The sequence below is a fragment of the Corvus cornix genome, chromosome 3, assembly GCF_000738735.6.
Source record: "Corvus cornix cornix isolate S_Up_H32 chromosome 3, ASM73873v5, whole genome shotgun sequence".
NCBI lineage: Eukaryota > Metazoa > Chordata > Aves > Passeriformes > Corvidae > Corvus > Corvus cornix.
Window position 1 is genome coordinate 366,440 of NC_047056.1, and position 24,071 is coordinate 390,510.

The window sequence follows — 24,071 nt, forward strand, 5'->3', positions numbered from 1 at the left end:
ACTCCAAGCATTAGATAAATGTCAAGCACAAGTGAAGAAAGCGGGTTGTTCTCATGTTATCTCTAACAGTATGTTGGATGTGCTTGAAATAGAACTGTCTGTATGGACTGCTGTGAACTGGCTGGGCTATTTTAAGAGTTACTAAACCTTGTGGCTGGTGTCTTTTGGGAGACGGGACGGAGGCAGCCACACGGTAGGGTTTGCTCTCTGGAGCAGCTTTGCAGGGTAGGCTGCTCTTCTTGGGCGCTGCTGTAATTCTGGGGGTGACAGAACGAGTCCTTGAAAATCCAGGCCACTTGCTGCTGGGTTTCTCCACCTTGCTTTGGGAATTGGATGCAGCAGGGCTAATCTGAGCAGCTTTTGGAAATGGCTCTAGGTTTCCTTTTGTGTCCATAAAGGAGGGAGAGAGCCCAGGGAACTCCCTTTGAGTAAAGAAGTGGATCCAAGGTGTTGCCAGCATGATTTTTGCTTTTATATTTCCTTCAGATATATTTGTAGCTTGGCAGCTTATTATTGTATTTGTAGCCTAGCTCCAGTACTTTTCCTTATTCTACCCAATAGGCTGAAAGACAGAATACATTCCAAAAGGTTCCAGGCTGGGGGTCCAAGGCTCCTATCCTATCTTGCTTCTTCATGGCAACCAAGGTTGAGACCAGCTCTTTGAGACATATTTTTATAAATGAAGTTTAGTTCCCATCTGAGGGGGGAAGATTTAGAAGGGGCTTAAACTGGGGGGGAATTACTTCACCACTTATGTCTCTAACTGGTGATTTTGGTCAGTTATGCTACTTTGCTAAACTTATAAAACTATTCACCCCATTGGGGAGTGGGCATTTTGTGGACATTTTCCTTATCTGCCTCTGGAAGCCTCCAATAAAGACCAGCCTTTATATTACCTCCTATACTAATATTATCTCAAAAGTGTGTTGTTTTGTTTTTAGGTTCTTTAAGGCATCAAAGGATATATGGGTTTGTTTTAAGATTATTGCCTGGATACTGTACTTGGAGATGCTCAGTAGCTTTCTATCTTGAACGAAGTATTTTCATAACTAATTGTAGGATTGAAAATAGTAAATATAAAGCCAATAGAACAAACAGGTGAAAAATCTGACTAAAACCTAGCATTACTGGCTTGGGGTTTTATTGCTGTTTTGGGGGTTTTTTTCTATCTATGCCACTGTGCTCAAGTCACCACAACAGTTCTGGAAGATATGCTAGTGAGAGATTATTGAGTGATATTTTTGTTGATCTCAGATGTCTATATGCTGTATTGTTAGGCTCTTGTTAAGTGTAAGCTGGAGCAGTGGGGATGAAAGTTGTTTCAGGCATTAAGTGCATCTTCAGGCAACAGCACAAGCAGAGATACAGAAGTGCTGTCTATAGGTGCTGTATTCGAAGAATGCAGAGCTGAATTTAATCTGATTGTTCCCTGGCTTAGCAGTGAAATGCTCCAGGTGCTTTGTGGCAGAGGAACGACTCACTGCTGTGCTCACTTAATCTCCAGCATCAGCAGCATCAGGTACTTCAAGAGTAAGTGAAGCATATCCTGATTTTTAGAAATGTTCTTATTCCTGGCATTCCTGGTTAATGACAGGACATACCAGGGTTTCAAAATTTCTCTTCATCCTCTGTGCTTTACTATATCTCTTGGTAGATCATGGCAGACAGGGAAGTAGGGAGTTGTGAAGATTGCATGGTTGGAAGTAAGAGTTCTGTTAGTTTTTGGAGAGAGAAGCGAGGAGCTAACATGAGTCAGTGGAAGCAAGCAGTGGCTTGAACAGGAGCTGTGATTCCATGATTCTGTGTGTCACATCCTGCAGTGCTCTCCTAGTTCTCTAATACAATTTGCCTCTGTCTTACCAATATTTTTGTGTTTTATAGCCTACATCACTGTTGCGGGTGTCCTAAATGAGAAACCACAGAATGTATTTTGCATAATCTAATATTGTACAGTTGGGGGAAATTGTTAGTAAATTGTTTCTTATCAGTTTTGCCGTTTTTCTCTCTCTCCTTCGCTGTGTCCTGTGTGATCTTTAAAGAAATCTAAGGCATAGCTTAATGTCAAGTGCACTTCTCCTACTAAGAAATCCTCATAGGAATGAGGTTGAAAAGTAGTTTATTTATGTCCTCATTTATACAACATAAATTGTCATTGGAAATCAAACTTGAAATGGGACTTAACAGTGTCCATAGGTGTAGAACAGAAAATAGGATTTTCTCAAAATATGTGTCTAACTCATATTTGCAGATAGTGCACAGAGGGAGCTTGGAGGAGGAAAAAGCTTTGGGACAGAAGACTGGTCTAAAGAAACGATTGTAAATAAGGCAGGAGAGGAGAATCTGGAGCTGGGCACAGAAAGCATGGGGAGGAGTAGGGGAGGCATCCTGGGGAGACAGGGCTGTGCAGGGAGGAGAGGAGACCAGGCCTGTGTGTGGCTGAGAAGGGGCAAAACAAATGCTTGGTGATGGCAGGAAGATGTGGTAGTTTCAGGGTAGGCTTGTGGCAGAAGAGGAAGATGGGAGTTTGCATGGGTGCTTTCATTACAGTGTAGAGAAGAGCACTTGGGTTTGGGAAAACCCTGACAGCTTATTAAATCCTGTGTTTTCCCATGGCTTTTAAAATATGACCCTATAAAGATTACTTCACACTTCGGGTCATTCTCTCTTCATGCAGTGTTCAGATGAGTGTTTGCTTTTCTTGGCTCTGAGGAGGGGCAGCAGGAAGCTGTGCTGGCAGAGCTCTGTGTTTGCTCTAAAGGGGTATCCCCGGACAGAGCCAAGGCGAAGCACAGCCTACTTCCATCCCATTGCCCTCGCCACCACTCCACACCTGCCAGTCACCTGGGAAGCACTCATTTGGGGAAAAACTTTCCCAGTAATTGTAGGAAACAACATTTCAACATTGTTGCTTCAACCTCTACATCCTTCTTGCAGTGCCAGGAGTTGGCCCTGGAGCTGCTGGTTCTCAGTGGACCAGGTTAATCTCTTGGGATGAGCTGCCTTCTGACCGGAATGGCGGAACTGCTGGGGAAGGTTAGCCAGCTCCTGCGGCGGTGACAGGACCAGCGTCCTTGCACCTGGCTCAAGTGAGCTGCCAAGGGTGAGGAAGAGTTTTCCAAGTCTTTTCAACAAGAAAGGCCGGGGCCTTGGTACAATGCCTGTCTGCCATGCCAAGCAGCTGTGCTCTTCTACCTCAGGAGGAACCAAGCAGAGAACTTGGAAATAAGATTCATCCTCTTGGTCTTCCTGGATTGGGCTCAGTCTGAAGGGTGTTAAAAATATTGATGCTGGTGATAAAGACCAGTTAAGCTCCTTGAGGAGTCTTTTACAGAATCACTTAAGCGAGAAGAGATTATGAGGAAAACATTGGTTAGATTTTTCAGGAATAACTTGTGACTGAGGCAGGAAACAGATTTAGATATGCGAAGTCTTCAAAATAGCTTGGAAGGTGGCTTTGGTGGGTTCCATGGAAACTCATCTGTTCTGTAGCTTTGCAGAGGACTTACACAAGAGTGCTGCCTGGCTTAAAAAAAAATAGTTTCTTAAGAAAAAACCCTCAAACCTGCTAGATTTGAAATTGAAGCATGGCCTGTAAAAGATGGGGGGTGTTCCTGGGCCCTTCTGGAGCACCCCTGCTGGAGCAAATCTTGCTGTGACTTTCTGGGTTGCTGACTGCTGTTTGGGTTAGGGTGGTTGCTGCAGGAACAAGCAGATTTGCAGGAGGAACTCCTGTTATAATAAGGCTGCAGGATGGTCTCTGTTTGGGTTTTGCACGTGTCCTGTCGCTGTAACTTTCACATACAGAGCATGAAAACAACTCAAAAAAGAAATAACTTTAAAAAGACGCTATTCAAATTTTAATGACATTTGGGAGTTCTGGAATGAGATGACTGGTTACTGAATGGTTTTGAACTGTCTATGGAGGCAGTGGATGAAGCTGGAAGCCTAAGCTCTGCTTCATGCCAGGAGCTCCCTGTTGGTGACATCTCTTACTCTTCGTGCAGGAGGGGATAAAATAGGAGTGTGTGGGTGGACTGGGCACTGGGGTGGTCAGGCTGCTGATGGGCCTGGTTGTGAGTGGTGATTCCACTTGACTGAAGGGCTGGGGGTGGCCAACTGGAGCAGAGCAGCATGGCACTGCCCCTCTTGCTGCCCTCCAGCTACTTCAGAAACCTGAAACAGGAGGGAAGTCCTCCTTGCCAAAACTCAGTACTTCCTAAAAAGAAAAGGGACAGAGTGTAGGAATTTTATGTGTAGGAATTTAGTCCTTGTTCAAAGGCATCCCCGAATTTCTTTGGATTCTGCAAATGCTAAAACTGATTGTGGGGTGGGAGCATGCTGACTGAATCTTTCAGTAACCTAGAACCAAGAAATAAAAGAAGACAAATTTATTTACGCTGTCTGAAATGCTGACATCTCTTCTAAAGGCTGTTTTTCAGCTGGGAGCAAACTGTTAAAAATCAAACTGATCTGCTGTTTCAGAAGCATCCAGGCAGGACTGTGCTCTAGATGCTTAGATCCAAAGGAGAATCTCTGCAAGAATGAGCTGTGGTGACTTTTCTAAGATATGATCTAAGCCATCTGTTTGAGGAAAGAAGAATATCAGTTGCTTAACAAGCTATGATGCTACAGAATTTTCATAGTTATGCTTGGATTTGCTGTGGGAGGAAAAGACCTTTTCTTAGCATTAGCAAAGAGCTTTCTACCTAGATTAGGGGGTTTCTGCTCTCTTATGGCTAATTAAATTGAACCCTAGTGCTCAAATCAGTGAGTCCAAATGCTAATGTTGTTACCCACCCCCATAATGGCAAGTAGGTTACTTTATGTAGGGGTGGTTCTTTGGAGGTTTTTTGTTGGGTATTTTGTTTTAATATTTTGCTCTGCTGTTTCTCAGAACTGATCCAAAGAGCACGCTCTTCCCTCTGGGTCTGTTCTTTTCACCTTCACCGCTGGCTCTCGCTGTGTGTTTTCATTCATGCACACAAATGGTTGTGACATGTACACGATACGTTCGTGCCTTTGTGGCCAGGGCACGGCCGGGTGCTCGCCCTCGGCTGCCTTCGCCTAAGGCCTTTGGCTGGGGCTGCCTGTGCAGCTGCCCTGAGGGGTTTTGTATTCAAGGGCATCTCTGCTCGCTCCTCTGGGCCCTGCCCTGTGTCCCCTTCCCAAGAGGAATGTTTCCAATTGGGAGGCAGCTGAATGAGGATACAGCAAGGTAACCTTTGTAGCTGGCATTCAAGGAAGGTAGGAAGACCTGCAAGATGGATCATGTTTTTTTGGCATTGTGTCTGTGTTGCAGAGCCAGGTGACATTGCGGTGGCCTCGGAAGCATGTGGCTGTGGCACTGGGGGCCCTGAAGACCACCTGGCTTGCAGGGAGGAATGCTACGGTGGGCAGTGCACTTGGAAGGTGGGCCACGGAGGGTGAACCACGCGGCCGTGGCTGTCGGGCACAAGGTCTATTCCTTTGGGGGGTACTGCTCTGGAGAGGACTATGAGACCCTGCGGCAGATCGACGTCCACGTTTTCAACGCAGGTAAACATGTCCTTGTGGGGCACAAAGCACTTGGCTTGCTGGGCTCAGTTACTGCTTTTCTTGCCTGCTGCTGCCTGACATGTGATACCCTGTAACGTGCTGTCCGACTCTTAATTTCCAGAAAAAGTTATCAGAGTAGATGGGAGCCTCTTTCTTTGTGCAGCCTTGCATTTTCAGCTTCAGGGGCAGGACACAGAGTGGCTGTAGTTCATCAGACTGCTAGGGTAAGGACTCACTGAAGTAGGCACATAGCCAATGACTTGGTTTGTCCTTGTTCTCTGGGAACGCTAACTCAACCAGGTGCAAAGAGGTGATATCGAGCTGGCTCAGGTCCCCCCTTCAGTTTGCAGCATGTCCATGCTCACTGCCCATAGCATGGAAGGAGTAGGCTGGGAGCCAGTGCACTCAGTTGACTCCAGGTGTAGACATCTGAGCTGTTTCCCTATGGGGGCATCTGACAACTGTTGCAGCATGGAGTCAGTAGGGGCATGTGGCTAGGAGGGACGCCTTCCCATTTTGGTAACAACTGTCATGAAGATTCACAACATAGCTTAGAAAAGCATCTGCAACTGGAGCCATTTGTGTAGGGTAGCCAGTACCTGTCATGAGACTGAGTTGGAGCCATGGTTGTGCTGGCAGAGGCTGTATTTCTTGATTGAGTGCTCTTTGAACTAAAGAGGTTACTGAGCTGGTCCATGAAGTATTTCCCTGTAATTAGGCAGGTGGTTGAAAAACTGCACAGATGCTTGGGTGGGTCCAGTGAAAAAGAGCCAGCAATAGAGAACCAATGACCAGTTTTGGAGACCAGGCAGCGTGCTGAATGCTCTGCTAACACCCACAGGTAGATGAACCTGGTTTGTCTGTAAGATGCAGTGAATTCACTCCTTTAAGGTTGATATGCAGCAGGGATAAAAGCATTGGTTACAGAGGGCTGCCTAGGTGACGTGCTCCCAGTGTGGAGGAGGTTGTAGCTCAGGGTCCTGTGAACACTGACATTCACCTCTGTCCAGAGGGACTGGACCTTCACACTCAACACAGCTGAATGTTGTAGAACGTGCCAAGTAGAGCACCACTCTTCTGGGGAAGCATAATGACTGTGCCCAAAGGAATGCTCTTGTGTTGTCTTTCGTTCTTGCCACTCCCAAATATTAAAGTGTCAGAATGCTGCAGCCACCACATGGGAAGTGACAGTGGCTTCTCAAGCCCTTGCTCAGCTAGCATTGTCAGGTGCCAGTGCTAAAGCCAAGATACCAGATTTTGAATGATCTCTTTTCAGTCTTCCAAAGATGAAGACTGTGTTTTAGGTAGGAAGCATCCAGTCTAGCTTGACTTTAGCATTGGATGTGCTTCCTCAGTGCCCTTTCTGCCTGTGGGGTAGGTGCTCACCTTTTGAGATGCCTGACTTTTCCCTTTCCCTAGGTTAGTATTTCAGAGGAACTGCAGACTGTTTTTTGCTATATTTTGTATCAGCCCCATGTAGAAAACAAACCTGGGGGCTGTATGTGAGGCAGAGGGAGGGTGACTGGTCCTGTTATGTAATGGGTGGGTAATGCTTGCTGCGGCTCTTGCACTGTCATTAAACCCTGTAATACCTGTTGACTCTTCTGGCTGCTGCTGGACGTGACACACAGGCTGCCAGGAAGGGGAACCTGTAATCACAAGGAACTCCTATTAGTAATACAAGGTTAACAGGGAGAACTTGAGTACAGATGGGGGTAAAGGAGACAGAGAGCCACCTCATCTATAGCTTGAAAAACAAAACAAAAGCAAACAAAGCTCCTATAAAGCTGCTGGGTTGCTTTGCTTAAACTGTGCTTGTGCAAGTCCAAGTGATGTCTTCAGGTGTTCCCTTGCATGTTACTGCAGTGAATTATTCCTGTGCTGCCCATTCTTCCAGCTTTGAATATCCTCAGCAATCTCTCTAGCTTGAAGTAGTGTCTGCATTCTTGGTCACCTCTGTACTTTTTCTTTTCTCTTTCCCTATTTTTTTGTTTGTGTGCTGTATCTTCACTCACGGTCTAGGATGAGCCAGAGTGGAAACTTTTTCAGTGAATTGTTGTAGAACAGAGCCTGTTTTTGTCCTCTGGGCCTCCAGAGGACTTCCTTCTGTATTTCTTAACTAGCTTCTACGCAGGGTCAGACACAGCTTTCTCTTGTTTACTCGACTGCTTCTGCACCTTGTCACGGGGTAAAAAGCACCGCGCAGGATGGGTTATGAACTGTGAGCAATTTAGCAGGCTTAGCATTTGACATGGGCTCAAACTTATGTTTCCAGTGTCTCTGCGCTGGATCAAGTTGCCTCCAGTGTGGACAAACAGCCGAGACCACGTGAGGGAGGTGCCCTACATGAGGTATGGGCACTCAGCAGTGCTCATCGATGACACCGTCTACATTTGGGGTGGTCGCAACGACACGGAGGGAGCCTGCAACGTTCTCTATGCTTTTGATGTCAGTAAGTTCCAGCTTCTCACTCTTCCTTGTCACAACTGTTCTTGATCAGACCTTCTCTCTACCCCCCACCTCTACTCCCCAATTTGTTTTCTTGTCCCTCAGTGACAGTCTGGAGGAAACTGTGTCACTGTGTTTCAGCAGTTATAGAAGTCGAGCAGGGTGGCCATTGTGTCTGCATGTTTGAAACTCTGTAAAAGCCTTTGAACAGAGATTGCTGATCTTGTCTAATAATCAAAATGGTTTTAATATTTCTATCAGCTTTGTATGCTCTCTCTGATAGTAACTACAACTGAAGTGTTCTCTCTGTGTGATGTAGTATTCCTTAATTGTGGCTGAAGGTTGAAGCAAGAAGGGGCTGGGCTCTTGAGGATTGTGGTTCCTCTCCAGTGTGGTCCTTCTTTCTGAAACTATGAAAGAGAGTGAGGAAAAAGCACAGAAGTAGTCAGGGACAGGATGGCAAAATCAAGGAAGAGATGAGTCAAGTTAGATAAACCTGAAATATAAACTCCTTGAGCCTTTTGGTTGGCTTCTTCATAGCACTGCTGGAGCACCTCTGGAGAAAAGGCACCATCAGGAGCTGCATGGACACAAGTGTCAGGAAAGAAAAGGAGTATATCTGGATTCTGGAGGCAAGTCCATCTAAATACTGGCCAGTAACTGTATTGCTGGACTTGCAAGGAAACCGCTTGCTCTAGTGCTTGGTCAGGGTGTCTCTTCTTTATTAGGAAATATCTTACAGCTTGGGGTGTAGGGTTTCCCCCTTCCTTCCCCTGACACATGAGAAGCCACTAGTAAGCCTCTGCTTACACAGAGGCATTGTAGTGGGACCTGCCTAGTCTCCCTGGCAGCTCCAGCACTTCAGCATTAAGTGAAAATTAACAGAAAGTCCTGCTCCAAACCCTCTGCAGCTGTCTGTACACACAGGCCTGCCATTCCTGGAAAGTAAGGCTGCCAGTCGCAGTCCCGTGTCTGCAGTGTAAGTTCCACTGTAGGAGTCACGTGAGGCAAAATAAAGTCCTGTCTGAGTGCAGTTTTGTCCCTGGGGTGCTGAGCTAATCCCAAATTGAGGTATTTTCCATCTCTAATTTATGTTGCACTTGGGTGAGCTGTTGCTGATACAGTGTGACTGAGTTTGGAAGGAGCTCCAGGAAGAAAAGGAACCCGATAGCCCTGAGCTGTCTCTCACTAGAGGCTCCCCAGGGATTCTGCTGACCTTGCAAGAGCCTTTGTGTGGTGCCAGATGGAGCATAGGGGGACAGTTGTGTCCGCAGGCCAAGTTCAGAGAAGTCATCCTCATGCTTTGGCTCCAGTATTATGACTTTCTGAAATAAGGACTGCTTTTGGCAGCCAGCAGCAGTCAGGGAGGGTGGGGGAATGTCTCCTCCAGCCTTGAGGCTTATCTGTGCCTCTGTGAGCTCTTGGGGCAGGTGCCTGCTTGTGCTTGGCAGTGAGTCGCTGGCTTGGCTCTGTGTTGCCCTGGCATGGAGAACAGCTCTGGCTAGATTTTAAGTCATCTTCTAAATCAAGCCAACCCATGGAGTGTGCAGGCTAAGGGGCTGAATCTGGCTGGTGCAGGCTCACAGGGAGCACTGTGAAGGGTGGAAAGTGAGGAAGAGGGGATGAGAATGTAACAAGTGGAGCAGATAAGGGAGAGCTGCACTGCAGAGATGGGGGTGTGCAAGACAGTTAAGGAGAGCTTGTGGTTAAGTGACTTCTATCTGGGTTTGAGAGCTGTTTTTCCTCAGTCATGCTCAGTTACTGAGCATCTCCACACCATGAGATCAGTTGAGCCACGTAGCATTATTGCTTCATTGTAATAGAAACTGTGAATGCAGAGTTGATAAGTGACTCACAAGTACACTTTGCAAGAGATTCAGTAAAAATAACATTGCTCAAGCAGTGCTGTACTACTCACACTTAAAATGTGAGCTCTTTGGTCAGGCAGTCGGTGGCTGTGCCCAGAGGCTAAGACTTCCTATCACTGTGTCCCTCTGTGGAGGCTCAGGCAGGTAGCCTTGCCCAAAGAAGCTTGCAGCCTCTCTGGCAGAGCAGGTGCTGTGTGAGAAAGAGAGAATGATTTCTGCCTTAGAAATTAAGAACAGCAGTAATAGAGCTATCCCACCCCAACACCTACTGCGTTTTCTCAGCATTGCCTCTTGTTTTGTTTCAGACACGCACAAGTGGTTCACACCGAAGGTGTCTGGAATGGTCCCAGGGGCAAGAGATGGGCACTCAGCTTGTGTCCTGGCAAAGAGCATGTTTATCTTTGGAGGCTATGAACAGCTGGTGAGTAGTCTCTGTAACTGTTAATTGGTGAAAGAGGGTGTTGATACCCAGGACACTGATAGAGGCAGGACATGGGGGCGTATTTGTATTCATAGTCACTGTCATTTTGTAACTTAGGAAAGTTATGGCATTAGTACCCAGGCTATGCTAATTGTTTTGTGGAGAAGATGGTTGGAAAAGTAAGTCCAAAAAAGTGGTGGATTTTATTTTAACTTTCACAAAACATATTTACCATAAAGATGTAAAAATATAAATTTTTTTTATATAATTTTTTTCTGGCTCATTTCTCAGCCAAATGCAGATAAATAAATACACAACATTTTTAATAAGTATATATTAATCTACATTTATTTTAATTTGGCTCAGAAATGAGCGAGAAAATGAGGTTTTGTTCTAGTCTGGTGCATGTTCCCTGTAGTCTCTACCTGCTCTGACATCTTCCTGATCCATTTCAGCAAACACTTGGTTGCCTTCCCATTAAGAATACCTTGAGCCAAAGTTCATCCTGCAATAGCTGTCAGTGTGCCTAATGCTCTTTTGAGCAAATACTTATGATCTCATCTTAAGAAGTGAGTAAATATAATTTCAGCCTATCACCAAGCTCCAGAAAAGCTGTGCAAAGTCACGTCTGCGTGTTTGGAAGAAAGCTGGGGCTCTGTTACAGCAGTCTGGGTTATTCCCTCTTTTCTGAGAACAATAGTATGCCAAATCCATGATATTGTTTACAGCACCAGGAGCAGTTCAGATGTGTCTTGTTTTTAAACAAGACCAAATAAACCTCTGGCTGTCTTGCTGCTCTCTACCTCGCCTGGAAGAGCAGGAGTCCACAGTGTCTGTGTGAATGCAATCTCTTCCAGGCAGCCAGCTGCAGATGGGTTATGTGGGACCTCAGAACCTGGAGTGTATTTGCTCCTGGATGTTTCCCAGAAGTAATCTTAGCTTCTGCATATCGTCAGGTGGCCTTAGCAAAGCCAGGAGCCAGTTTGACTGTCCTGCTAATGCCTCTTTCTTCTCCTGCTACATGGAGAGGAGGTAGCTCCTGCCATGAATGTATTGTGTGCAGGACAGTCTTTGGGGGAGGAACTGAGCACCAAATAAATGGGAAAGCTTCAGGAAGAGATAGGACACCTTTGAGAAGAAACAGGCTTTTCCTTCCTCTTGTTAAGTGATAAGTGCTGCCTGAGCAAGCACCTTGTCTTTTAGGAAGTAGACCCCCAAAGGGATGCTCCAGGTCTGTAGGGCAGCATCCTTGCTGGGGCTGGATGAGACCAGGCTTCTCAGTCCCTTTGTGACCAAGCTGCTTGTCTGTCTTCCAGGCTGACTGCTTTTCAAATGATATCCATAAATTGGACACCACAAACATGACGTGGACCTTAATCTCTGCCAAGGTCAGTGTCTGCTTTGCGCTCTGGTTTGTGGAGGAAGTTTTGTGTCTGCTATTCTCTGGGGTAGCTGCCCACACTTGTCTCACAGCTTCTGGCTGGTGTGGCTGGGATCTGCAGGATGGGAAGTTCTCCAGGAGAAGGCGGACACCCAGCCTCCCCATCAAGATGTGTTATTTCTCTGGGTAATCTGCATTCTTTCTTTTGTCTTTGTGTTTTACTCTGTCCTTCAGGGTACCCCAGCTCGCTGGAGAGACTTTCATTCAGCTACCATCATTGGAACAAAGATGTACGTGTTTGGTGGCAGAGCTGATCGTTTTGGGCCATTTCACTCCAACAATGAGATCTACTGTAACCGCATTAAAGTGTTTGATACAGAAACCAACTCCTGGCTGGACTCCCCTCCCACTCCCGTGCTCCCGGAGGGCCGGCGGAGCCATTCAGCCTGTGAGTGTGGGTCTGCTGAGGGTGGAGGATGGTGGAAGGAAATTTCTGCCTGCCTTAGAAGGGGTGTCTGCTCTGCTGGGTGGGGCTGTGGGTTAGCAAGGGGTGCACAAAGCCCAATTTCTGTGGAAAGCTGCTGCCCACCGAAAAGCCTTGGCACACCACGCTGCACATGAAGGTGATGTAAGCAGAGGTGGACAACCAGCACCACTTTGCTTTATGTTTGATGTTGGGTCGGGGAGCTGCTGGATGGCCCTCTGATGTCTGTGCTTACTCCCTACAGTCAGCTACAACGGTGAACTATATGTATTTGGTGGCTACAATGCACGCCTGAACAGACACTTCCATGACCTCTGGAAATTCAATCCAGGTATTTATGCTTTTAACTTGATGCAGTGATAGTGCTCCAGGCCCTCAGGCATGTGAGTGCTCAGAGGAACATAGTATCCAAGGAGTACTGCTTGGGGGGCATGGCTCTTGGCTCCTCTGACAGCAACTTGCTACCCTGCCTCCTCAGGATGTTTCCAAATCTCAGTTAGAAAGTGGAAAAAGAGGTATTGCTGAAAGACATATTTAATTGGAAAAACTTTGTCTTGTTCTTAAATATGCAATACTCTCTTTGGCAGAAGAGGATATATGGAGAAGCAATGGGGTTAGAGTAGGGAGAGACTATAGCTGGGGAAACCCTTCAACTTGAACTGCAGGATCACCACCTCTTGGTACCAGCTCAAACTGTGCAGCAGAAGGGGTGGTTCTTCAGCTGGTACCCTGAATATCAGTCAGCTGTGAGCTGTTTTGGGGTCCTCAGGCACATTTCACTGTCTAGACTAATTTTGTTTGCTAATTGCTTTGCATGCTGAAGTTACCTGAGAGCAGCCAACCTGCTGCTCCCCAAGCTGATCTGTGAGCTGGTGTCAGAGCTCCTGCACGTTTCAATCCTGTGCTTTGTCGCCCCCCAGCATCCTTGCCACAGAGAGCAGCAAGAACAAAGGCTGCTGTCTCCACCTTGTTCAGGTCTCCATGCCCTCCTCCCGCAGCCAAGCTGTCCCAGCAGCTGATGCACCTCTGCCAGGGTGCTCTGCGATCACAGTCTGCCAGCAGATGGAGCTGGTTCCTGGATCTCCTTCCTCCAGATCCCAACCGCAGCAGGTTCTGGGGAAGGGAGGCTGCCTGCCTGCTCCTGCAGCTCTGCCCTGTGCCGCTCCCTGTGATGTCAGACCCGCTGCCATGGCAGTCTGTGGGTCCTGGTGCTCAGGCTTTACAAGTGAAAGGCCTTGATGGGGCTTTGAGCAACCTGGTTTAGTGCAAGGTGTCCCTGCCCATGGCAGGGGTTGTAACAAGATGGTCTTTAAGGTCCCCCCAACCCAAACCATTCTATGAAATGACCCACAAATCCTGTCTCAGCAGGCAGAGCTCCAGGACTGTGACCAGCCTCTAAGTGGCACTTCAGTAACAACCTCCTAGAAATGCATCATTTAGCCACTGGTGAGGAGGTCGGGGCAGGGTGGATATTGGCTAGTTGGTGTCTGTGAGGTAGTGGGCCTCTGGTTTTCCTGTGATCTGTTTAAATTCATAACCTGCTTATAGCTGGTCTTGGCCAGGCTCTTGTGACAAGCTGGTGCACTCTTTCCCTCCCCTTAGTTTCTCTTTCTTGGAGGAAGATTGAACCCAAGGGGAAAGGGCCATGTCCTCGCCGCCGGCAGTGCTGCTGCAGAGTGGGGGACAAAATCATCCTCTTTGGAGGTACCAGGTGAGTTGTATGAAGTGGCTCCTTGAGAGGCTTTGCCACTCCCTTCAGCACAGTGTCCCTTCACTCTCTGTCCCACGCTGTATCAGATGGACTTCAGAGGCACATGGCAAGTGTCAGTCTATCTGACAAGTGTAAGTAATCATGTACACCAGGGCTCCTCTGAAAAAGGCCATGGAAGAGACTGAAGGTGTCATGTAGGCTTGTAAAGCATCTGGTGACAAGCCATCTCGTACATGTAGAGACAGAAGGGTGTAACAGGCTGCTCAGGAGGGGTTGTGCAGTGCTCAAGCTTTCTGTGAAAAAGGTGGTGGGGATGAGGGAGGAGATCCTGCTGTCAGGAGGACACGTATCTCAGTCTGCTGTGCCAGAGCAGACCTCAGACTGACTTATCTTCACCTACGTGCTGCCCTGCTTCTCCCACCAGAGCTTTCTCCCATTGGCAAGTGTGGGTTCTGCTGCCAAGCTGCAGTGGGATGTCAGCTCAGCTGGGAGCTGTTTGAGGAGCCTACACACATGACAAGACAATGTTGCCTTCTGTGCCAGTGTTCCTTAGCAATATTTCCATTCACAACTGGGACCTGGTGTTAGGGATTTAGCTGTCAAAACACTGGGGGTGATACTGCCAGGGTGCGGGGCAGCTGGATGTGGCCAAGAGTCTTAACAGCTGCTAAAAGAAAGGAAGTGGCCTATCACCAGGACACACTCTATGCTATCTGGAGTGACAAATCGCAGCTCAGGAGCACAGTCCAGCTTGCAGAGACATCTTAAATGCTTTCAGCTCTCTACATGGTTTAGAAAGCTTTGGGGCTCTCCCTGGGATCCTGCTAGTGGCTTTTTGGGGATGCTTCTGAAGCCAGCTTGGGGCAGTGGACCAAGCAGGACAGATTCTGCTGATGGCTTGACCATACCAGTATGTCATGGGGTAAAGTGCCTTCAGGTTCCAGGAGTTCAGGGGGCGTGTGCTTAGCTGTAGGACAGCTGTGTGGCTGTGAGGGAATGCTTTGTGCAGGTGAGGTATCCAGAGGTGCTAAGTTTGTCCAGTCTCCTCTAATGATACTGGGTGGTGCTCAGTACAGCAGAAGGCTTGGTAGGGCTTTATGGGAGTTTTGGGTGGTCCCAGATGCTGTGCTCTGTAGATTTGTGTTACAGCAGCAGCTGAACTCTGATGTTAAGCCGTGGCACTCCTGGGAAATGCTAGCAAACCACAACAAATTTGACACCAGCTTTTTGGAGTTTGGTCCACTCTTGCCAGGCAATGCAGCAGTGCCTTGTCTTCTCCACTGAACCACTTCAGAATTCAGCCTGTTTCTTAAGTCAGGCTCGACGCCAATACGGGCACGTTCATCAGCACTAGTGTGGGCTAGGAAGAGCTGCTGGCAGCCAGGAATGCAGCCTGCTTGAACTGGAGGGAGGGTCTTGCAGGCTGGGGAAGTGGGAGGTGGGGGTGGGCCCGTGCTCGCTTCCTGTAACAGTTATCAGGTGTATTCTGGAGCTGCCTGGCGAGATAAGAAGTTTTCCAGGAAGTCATTGTAATGGAGAACTCCCAGTGGTCTGCCTCCTGACCTGTGCTGCCCTGGCTGGGAAGGGGGAGGGGTCACACAGCACGGGCTCTCCAGCCGGGATTCTCAAGAGGATGAGCCGGCAGGCTCAGCTTTCTAGGGAGCGGCACTGGGGGATGGGCAGGCAAAACCCCTTTGTGTCCTGCCCACCCTTCCAGGATTCACACATCCTGTAGACTGCTGAAGAGGCACTTCTGCAGGCTGCTTGCTCCTGTGGCATCCAAAAGCTTTGTTTCTTTGGTAGTCCTGCCCAGAGCCTGGTCTTTTTGCCCCAGCTCTGGTTCCTCACTGTGGCCAGGAGCAATCCATCACTTGTGTCCTGTTTAAGGCACCAGGAAGCTTGGTGTTCCCATGGCACAGTTATGGCCCTGGTCTGGTTTCCCCCCAATTCCCACCAGTAATTCAGTGTGCAGAGACCATCCACAAGGAAGAAGGAGGGGGAGAAGGAATGCTATAAAACAGTTCTGGCTGAAGAGATGCTGATTCAGATTTGGCTTCAGACTGTGTTTTCCCTGACAAGGCTTAGAAATCCTGGCTCTGGTGAGGGAACAGAGGCTGTCACTGAATGCAGGGTGAGTTGTTTTGCAGCTGGAATGAGCAGTTTTGCCGGGCTCTGGCTGGTAAAGGCATGCCCTACACCCTGCTGCCTGGGGGCTGCCTGATCTTGAACTCCAGGCTCACCCTGCTACTTGCCTTTTGGTGATTAAAACCGCAGACATGGTGCCTGCTGGCTTTCCTTTGATAGATAACGGATGGTCTGGGGTTTCCTGTGACGTGGATGTGAGATTAGATTGTGGTGTTGTAAGCACACGAGGTGGAATTAAAGGGGCTCTTGCCTGTATCCGGGCAGATGAGTCCCATCAGCAACAGGTCTTCTCTGCCAGCAGTGAGCTGTGCTCTGCAGTTTGGCCTGGGGTTGTGGGGACCTGGGGGGGCAGGCACTGCCTCATGTTCCATGAGGTGTGAAGCTTAGTGGCTCATAGGTGGGGAAACAAGTGACACTGGGGCGAGGAGTCACTGCATGAGGTCGGTCCCAGCTAAGAGGTGAGGGTACACTAAATTGGTTTGTCACAAACCAAAGCAGGACATAAAACACCTTTCCTTTCTTTCAAATTCTCCAAACAACCATCAGCCATGGGAGTGCCTTCCCCTGTTTCAGCACAGGCTGATCTCTCTGTGCAAGGAGATGTAGTGTCCAGTCTCTCAGGTGCTTTGGTTGTTCCATCAAGACCATTGTGGCAGGAAACCATAGGTGAGACTGTTCCCTAGAAATCCCTGATGTTGTAGTTCCTCATTAGCATTCCAGGACCAACATCAGATGGGAGTATCAGCAAATTGGAATTGGATTAAAATGACTGCTGCACTGCTCAGTGCTCAGTTACAGTCTTCTGAAATGCCGTCCCCATTTTGGCAGAACCACTCCAGCTGTGGCTGGAGTCCAAAGTGATTCCTGAGTTGGGCTGAGAAATGTCTGTGCTTGCCCTGTCATGCAGATATTTTCTAGCTGCTTTCTCTACACTCCTCTTACAGCATCTCAGTGGCCAAGCTGAAATAATTGCAGTAGATCTTAACTACATGAGAACAGGAGTGATGGACAGGTGAGGTGAGGGGGAGGCTCATGGCTGGAATCATCATGGTCATCCATGAAAAGGAGGCAGATCCCCCATGCCCAGCAGAGGAAATGATGTGGGTTTCTGCTCCCTGGCTCTGTGCAGCTCTGCCTACTCTGCAAGGAGCTGGGAGAGTGATGACTTTGGGTGCTGCTTGGGGCATCAGAGGGGCAGGAGGGATCACAGGGCCCTTGCATGGGACAGACAGACCAGGAACATTCCTGGACTTGCTCAGCCGAGCTGGTGTATAACAATTTTGGCACTGACTGACACACTGTGCTTGGTTTCTGCAGTCCATCTCCAGAGGAGGGAATGGGTGATGAATTCGACCTGATGGATCACTCAGATCTCTACATCCTCGACTTCAGTACGTGAGCACTTCCTGCCCACCCTGTACCTCTTGCCACAAGGTGCCCTGTGAGCAGGCCCTGCTGTGAAGCACCCTACTGTGCCCTACATGGCTCCAGGTGCCATGTCCCAGAGCCAGACAGCTGTGTCTGACCAGTGTGCTTGGCCTAAGGCAGAGCAGCCAGAGGTGCAGCCATGCTTCATGCACTCCTGCATGCAGACCTCTGTGGGAGCACAGAAGCCACCCCAGCCTGTCCCTGGTGTGCACTCTGCCTTGTCCCTCAGATAAGGCTCTGCCCTGTTTTCCTGTGGCACTGATTGCATGATGCTGGAGCCTCCATGGTGTCCAGTCAAGGCCTGCTGTAGCTGAATTGCCTTCTTTTCACAGGCCCCAGTCTGAAGACGCTGTGTAAGCTAGCAGTGATTCAGTACAGCCTGGACCAGTCCTGCCTTCCCCACGATATCAGGTATGCTGTGCCTTGCTGGCAGGTCACTCTCTGGGTGCTCCCTGACCTTGAGGTGCTCCAGCCTTGGCACTGTGCACCTCTGAGGCGGGCTGGGCTGGAGACTATAGCTGAGGCTGACTTGAAGCAAAGCTGCTCCAGCCCTGGGAACAGTGTTTGTGCTTTCTCTCAGTGTATCCTCTTCGTGTGTTACAGATGGGAGCTCTCGGCCATGACAACAAACAGCACCATCAGCCGCCCCATTGTCTCCAACCAGGGCTGAAGACAACTCGTCCTTCTTCCACCCTGCCCTCACCCCTCCACATACTGACCTCTTGCTCCACTGCCTGCATGAATTTTTAGCCCTTTCAAGCAAGGAGTGTGTGAGCTCGGTTTGTCTTGCCCTAGCTAGGCCTGCCTCTGACCTTGACACGCTTTGGGCAGCACGAGTGGACAGGCAGAGCTGGCCACTGGGGGAAAAAACTGTCTGGCCCCAGCAGCACAGCTGTGACCCCTCTCCTTGCTGGTGGCTCTAGAGCTTCCTTCCCTTTGCCTGTGGAACTGCAGCTGTGCTGTCCGGTCCCCAGCCACTTTCCAAGGGCCTGAATCAACTCTTACCACCAGCCATGGCCCTGGGGTTGATGTCAGGGTCAACCTGAACTGTTCCTGCATTGCCTCAAGAGAGCAGGAACCTCTACACCTGCTCCTGCCAGCCCTGACAGCTTCCTGGCACTAAATGGCAGGCCCCACGTCCAAGCTGAGCCCAGTGTGGGGATCTGGGCCCAGCTGGACACTGCCCAGCTCCCATTGTAAAACAGCAACACGGGGGAGTTTTATAAATGGTGAGGCAGACGTGGTTTCTGTGTGTCCTAGCAGATGAACTGGGGGAGAAGAGGCGTGAGAGGGGTCAGAGTGAACCAGATGCCTTCCCCTGAAGCTGCAGGCCACTAGTGGCTTGTGGCAGCAGCAGGCAGTGGCTGATGTGAGCCACAGCCCTACCTGGGGTGGGGAAGGGATGCTGGGCCCCTCAGCAGCACTGCCCTGGGGTACCTGCCTGCTGCCCAGAGTTGTGCTGTCCTGCAAGAGGACAGAAGGAAAATGGTGTATGTCTCCTGGGCTGTGCTGGTTCAGGTAGGTGGGTGCTCTGTAGCTTCCTGCTTCAGGGGTGGAGGTGGAGGGATGCCTGGGACAGCCTTCCTGGGTGGCACAGAGGACTGTGCTCAAGCCCCTTCCCACCAACGTGAGGCGTCTGATGTGGAGCTCCAGTGGCAACTGTAGTGGGGCTAATGCAGAGAAAGCTAGGGAAGCACTCAGGGTGTTTCCTGGGATGTAAAGTCACAGAGATGGTGGTAGCTGCCTGCCAGGAATGGTTGGCAGAGGGCCCAGGCTGTCTCCCCTGCCCTGAGGGCTGGCACACAGCCAGGGTCAAGTGCTCAGCCAGCAGCACAAGGTTGCAGAGGTGCCTGGGCTCCTCAGCCTGCAGGAGGTGGCCAATGCAAGCACAATGGAGCAGTCTGGAGTGGCCTGAGAGCAGTGAAAACCCTGTGGCAAGAGAACAGAAGGCACCACAATTGCGACAAGAGCTGGTTCTTCACACGCTGGCAGCACCTCACCGTGATAGGTGCTGAGCATCATTGGCCTGGAGGGAAACAGGGTGTGCTGTGACAGCACATTTGGCTGAGGGAGAGCAGCCCCAGCCTGGGCTCGTCCTTTGTGGTCCTTGGCACCCAGAGGTTACCCACAAGGACTTAGGTGAACATCTACCCTGTGTTGTCCAGCAGCTCTAACTCCCCTCCTCAATCAGCTGCCTTGGCCACAGGTGCGCTCTCAGTCTGTGAAATAAATGGTGGAGTTTTTTTCTTGTGCACTGAAGCACCAAGCTTACTCTCCTTGCAGGGTGCCAGGCACTAGGAAACACCTCCTGAGCACCAGAGTCCCTGGGCTGGGTCGTGCGGTGCTGAGCACAGAGGCTCCCCAATTCTCTCAATTCTGTCCATGAATGGCTGTCACTGGGAAGAATCACAATCTCTGGGGCATCGAGTGGACACAATAGGCCCCAGAAAGGCTCAGCACTCCCTGCCAGCTGCCTCTGGAGAGCAAACCTTTGGCAGGGAGAAGTCTTCTCTGGGAAGAAAATAAGGGGCTCATCAGGGAGAGGGGTCACTGATACCTCACTCCTCTTCAAGGGGCTCTCTTGGGTTCACGGGTGCTGTGGCCCTAACCTGCCTCTGCCAGGACCCTGCTGCAGGCTGGGGCATGGGACACTGCTCACCACCTTGGTCCAGGTGTCTCCAGTGCATTTTCTTGGCTTATCAGCTCCTTCTCCCAGCACCCAGCCCAGTCATCAGTGACGCTGGAGAGCAGCTCCCAGGCAGGCAGACTAGACACAGGATGTTCTGCTGGGCTGGCAGGAGCTGGGCAGATGTGTGCCCCACAGGGGATCCCCCTGCTGTCTTTGTCACTGCCCCCTCCTGAGCGGCAGGTTTGCTTTAAAGACCCTGGCTTCCTTTTATTACTTCCCCTCTCAAATTGCAGCTGGCTGCAAGGGCTATTTTTAGCAGCCTGCCTTCTAAAAATAGCCCCGAGCTGTTTGGAGTTGCGTCACAAGAGGTAACTCTCTCTGTGAGTGGCTTGGCCTCTGCACTCCAGGAGGGTACAAAAGGAGGCCAGGAGCAGCAGGGTCAGCAGGTTCAGCCACAGCCAGAGGCGAAGGAGGCAGCGTTTCCCTGCCAGCTTCAGGCCATCCCAGTCCCGGCAGCATGACCATCTTCTGCAGCCACTGCCACCGGCCCCTGCAGGCGGAGATGAGCTGCCTGCCCAGGAGGGCCAAGCAGGCACCCAGCGCCTCGAGGCCGTTCAGGTGAGCTCCCTCCTGCCCTCCCTCAGGGCTGGGATGGCCTCCCAGAACCCCGGGACAGCTGGTGTAGGATCTAATGGCCCTTGCAAGATGCTGACACCAGCCTGGGACAGCGGGACTGCCAGCTGGTGCATGGGGAGGAGGTGCAGAAATTTGGAGGGGCAGAGGTATTTTAGGTGGTTTAAGAGGAAAGGCATATTGCACTCTGCTGGGGTGCACATTCCAGGTCTGGATGCAGTTTCCATCCTTGGGTTTGGTGGGGAGGTTGTGTCACATGGGCTCCCTACCAAAGCACATGTCCAACCTGGTGCCCAGCAGGAGAGGCAACAGCCATAGCAGCGGCGTGTGCCCCTGGGCAGGCCTGAGCACCTCTGCCTGTGCCCACAAGGTTTGCTCTCCTAGAGGCAGCAGCTGGCACGGGTGCTGAGCATCTCCACTCCATATCCCTGAGCTTGCAATTCTTCCCACAGTGACAGGCAGGGAATGCAGTCCCTTTCCCTCCCTGGACACGTGTCCCAGATGGCTGGCTGGCTTTGCAGGTCAACCAAGAGTGCCTCCAAGGCTCGCCGAGACCAGATCAATGCGGAGCTGCAGGCACTGCGCTCCCTGCTGCCCATCTCCGCAGAGGAGAAGGAGCGGCTCTCCTACCTCCACACCATGGCCCTGGTGTGCCTCCGGCTGCGGGGGGCTCAGCTGTTCCCTCCAGGTACCCTCAGCACTGCTGTACTCCACGCTGGCTTGGCTCTGTGTGGGGCACTGCTCCTGCCCCATCCAAGACAGCACTTCACCCTCCTCCCCACGCAGGCTTGGCTCCTCCTGCGGGTCCGGCCCTCGGCACAGAACTACTCTCCCTGCTCCCGGGATTTCTGCTTGTGCTCTCAGCCGACAACAAGCTGGTCTACATCTCAGAGAACGTGGCTCAGGTGCTGGGCCTCTCCGTGGTAAGGCTACTGCTCACTGAGCATTTGCAGTCACTGTCCCCATACCCATCCTGGTGCCTTTATTGCATGCACAGCACGCTGCCCCAGCAGATGCTGGGCTGTGGCTCCAGCAGGCTCTGCCCCCACGGTGCCAGCCAGGGCCCACTGAGAGGGGCACAGTCTCTGAGGGCAGCCCCCTCTTTATCAGGTGGAGCTGCTTGCCCAAGGGGACACGGTCTTTGACATCCTGGATGGGCGAGTGGGAGAGGATGTGCACAAGAAGCTCCTCCTTGCCCAGGAGGAGCCTGGCAGGGGTAAGGGAGGCCTCAGCTGGCATCTCATGGATCTTGCCACCCTGCTCTGGCCTTTGGCTGTGATTAGAGAGCCAGGGCCAGCCCTGCTGGGAGCAGAGTGAGGGAGCCCCTGACCCTCTGAACGGTGTGTTTCCCTGCAGAAGTCACTTTTGTCAGCGAGATGCGTACATCCAAGGCCTTCCGGCTGCAGCATGGGGGGAATCGGGTCGTGGCAGTGTGTGGGCGCTTTGTGGCCCTGCGCTGGCCACCGTCCCCCTCCACCACAGCCTTCCTGGCCCTCTGCACACCCGTTGTGCAGTCGCCCACAGATGGCGAAGCTGCTTCCCAGGATGACATATTCCAGAGCATGCATCTCCTGGACATGACGTTTATTGATGTCACGGAGAGGTGAGGGCTGCCTGCTTGCACCACAGCTCCAGCTGTACATCTCAGGCAGCAAGAATCATTTCTCTTCACCAAGCCTGTGTATGGGATGCAGGCTAGACCCTGCATGAGCACTGAGACTCTCACAAACACTTCCCAAACCTCTTCCCTCATTTACAACTCATTTCTGTACCTCTGCTGTTTCATTCTTCGTCATGCAGCAGCTGCTCCTTGCTGACACAGTGCAGGCTCTGTACAACACTCAGTCCCCACTCCCCTTGTCTTTCCCAGTGTCACCTACCACCTCGGCTACCACAGGGAGGAGCTGGTCGGTCAGTCGTGGTACAGCCTCCTGCACCCTGAGGATGCTGACTTGGCAGCTGCCCAGCACAGGGCCGTGGGTGAGTGTCAGGCCTGGGAACGTGTGTGCTGTCCCCTGGCTCCCTGGTCTGGTTATGCCTGAAACGTGGCTATCCAGGACAGCAGCGACAAAGCGAATTCAGTCCTCCCTGTTGTGACTCCCTGCTCCAAAAAGGATGAGGCAGGGAAGTGGTTACACACCCCATACACTGTCTACAAGGTCACAGGCAGTTTCTAACCTGGAGGTGGGCATCCTGCTTTGCCACAGTATACAGAGGAGAGGCAAGCCCATTTGAGCCCCATGTCTTTGCGAGGGCAGGACTGCTGCGGACTTGACTCTGCTCTGTGTGGCTTCTGTCCCGCTGGGGCCAGACTAGTGACCGACGGCAGAGCTCATCGGGGCAGCCTGCGGGCTGTACAGGCAGCCTGGGGCCGTGCCCTACTGCCAGCTCACTCTGTCTCTTCCCTCGCCCGCAGCGCTGGGGGCCGGGGCTGGGCCCGCAGCAGGGACCGCCGTGGTGCGAGTGCTGCGCAAGGACCGCGCCTGGACCTGGCTGCGCGTGTGGGCGCGGCGGGACGGCGGCTGCATCACCTGCACCTGCCGCTGCCTCAGGTGAGCGGGGTCCCGGGGAGGGGCGGCGGCTGCACCACCTGCATCTGCCGCTGCCTCAGGTGAGAGGGGTCCCGGGGAGGGGCGGCGGCTGCACCACCTGCATCTGCCGCTGCCTCAGGTGAGCGCGGCCCCCAGGCTGTCCCTGACCCTGTGTCCGCCGCAGGGAGGAGGAGGCGGCCCACCTGCGCGCCCGGCAGCCCCGCGCCGCCGCCCCGCCCGCGGGCCGGGACCTCGGGCGCCTGGCCGAGCAGCTCCGCGCCCTGGCCGACAGCCTCTCGCCGCCCGCGCCGCGCCGCTGGCCCCGTCCCGAGGAAACCGAGGACGATGCCTCTGTCTGCCTTGGGAACTCTCTGCTGGACCCTCCCCAGTTCCTCCGCTTTCCTTTTGAACAGAAAATAGGATGCAACATTCCAAGTGTGCTCTCACAGGTGTCAAGTCTACAGAGATGCTGACATCGCTTGGTCTGCTGGCTGTACCTTTCCTAATGCAGGCCACTATGAGTATCCCCATCTCCTTTCAGCCTCTTGGTCACTTCTAACAGCTGCAGCTGATCCGGTTGGAGGCAGTGGCAAACCCTCCTTTTATACACTTATTACTCGTATTAGAAACTTTGTCTAGGCTGAGATAAATCCAGCATCAGGACGGCTCAGTCTAGCAGTGCAGAGGGATCCAGATATTGCACATAAACACTTACTGACTGCTTAGATGGGTATCGCTAGGGTCTTTGCGTACGTCACCCATACCTCAGAATGGAACGCTTTTTGCCTAAAAAAAAAAAGGGGAAAAAAAAAAAAAAAAAAGGACGACAATAAAGGCCGCTCCCCCACGTGACCGCC

At 51.2% G+C, this 24,071-nt stretch overlaps 2 protein-coding genes across 6 annotated transcripts in view; both read left to right on the plus strand.

Annotated features, from left to right (window-relative positions):
* KLHDC3 (kelch domain containing 3) overlaps positions 1–18,660 on the plus strand; it is a 20,436-nt gene extending 1,776 nt beyond the window's left edge. For all 3 annotated transcript variants that reach the window (XM_039568273.1, XM_039568274.1, XM_019292791.3), the window contains exons 2-11: positions 5,300–5,535; positions 7,811–7,987; positions 10,157–10,272; positions 11,589–11,660; positions 11,888–12,101; positions 12,382–12,468; positions 13,740–13,848; positions 17,311–17,384; positions 17,754–17,832; positions 18,025–18,660. In XM_039568273.1, coding sequence (XP_039424207.1) covers positions 5,382–5,535; positions 7,811–7,987; positions 10,157–10,272; positions 11,589–11,660; positions 11,888–12,101; positions 12,382–12,468; positions 13,740–13,848; positions 17,311–17,384; positions 17,754–17,832; positions 18,025–18,091 — 1,149 coding nt within the window. In that variant the 5' untranslated portion in view covers positions 5,300–5,381 and the 3' untranslated portion in view covers positions 18,092–18,660. The remainder of the gene's footprint in view (positions 1–5,299; positions 5,536–7,810; positions 7,988–10,156; positions 10,273–11,588; positions 11,661–11,887; positions 12,102–12,381; positions 12,469–13,739; positions 13,849–17,310; positions 17,385–17,753; positions 17,833–18,024) is intronic.
* A 103-nt stretch (positions 18,661–18,763) lies between these two features.
* Positions 18,764–24,037, plus strand: NPAS4 (neuronal PAS domain protein 4). 3 transcript variants are annotated; one of them, XM_039568270.1, is made up of 8 exons: positions 18,764–20,668; positions 21,136–21,371; positions 21,470–21,606; positions 21,794–21,899; positions 22,040–22,286; positions 22,554–22,663; positions 23,100–23,235; positions 23,399–24,037. In XM_039568270.1, the coding sequence occupies exons 1-8, from the start codon at positions 20,568–20,570 to the stop codon at positions 23,685–23,687; spliced, it is 1,362 nt and encodes a 453-aa protein (XP_039424204.1). In that variant the 5' UTR covers positions 18,764–20,567; the 3' UTR covers positions 23,688–24,037. The 3 variants fall into 3 exon arrangements, with proteins under 3 accessions (XP_039424204.1, XP_039424205.1, XP_039424206.1); XM_039568271.1 differs by having other exon boundaries at positions 21,205–21,371; XM_039568272.1 differs by lacking the exons at positions 21,794–21,899; positions 22,040–22,286 and having other exon boundaries at positions 21,136–21,606.
* The last annotated feature ends 34 nt before the right edge of the window (positions 24,038–24,071 follow it).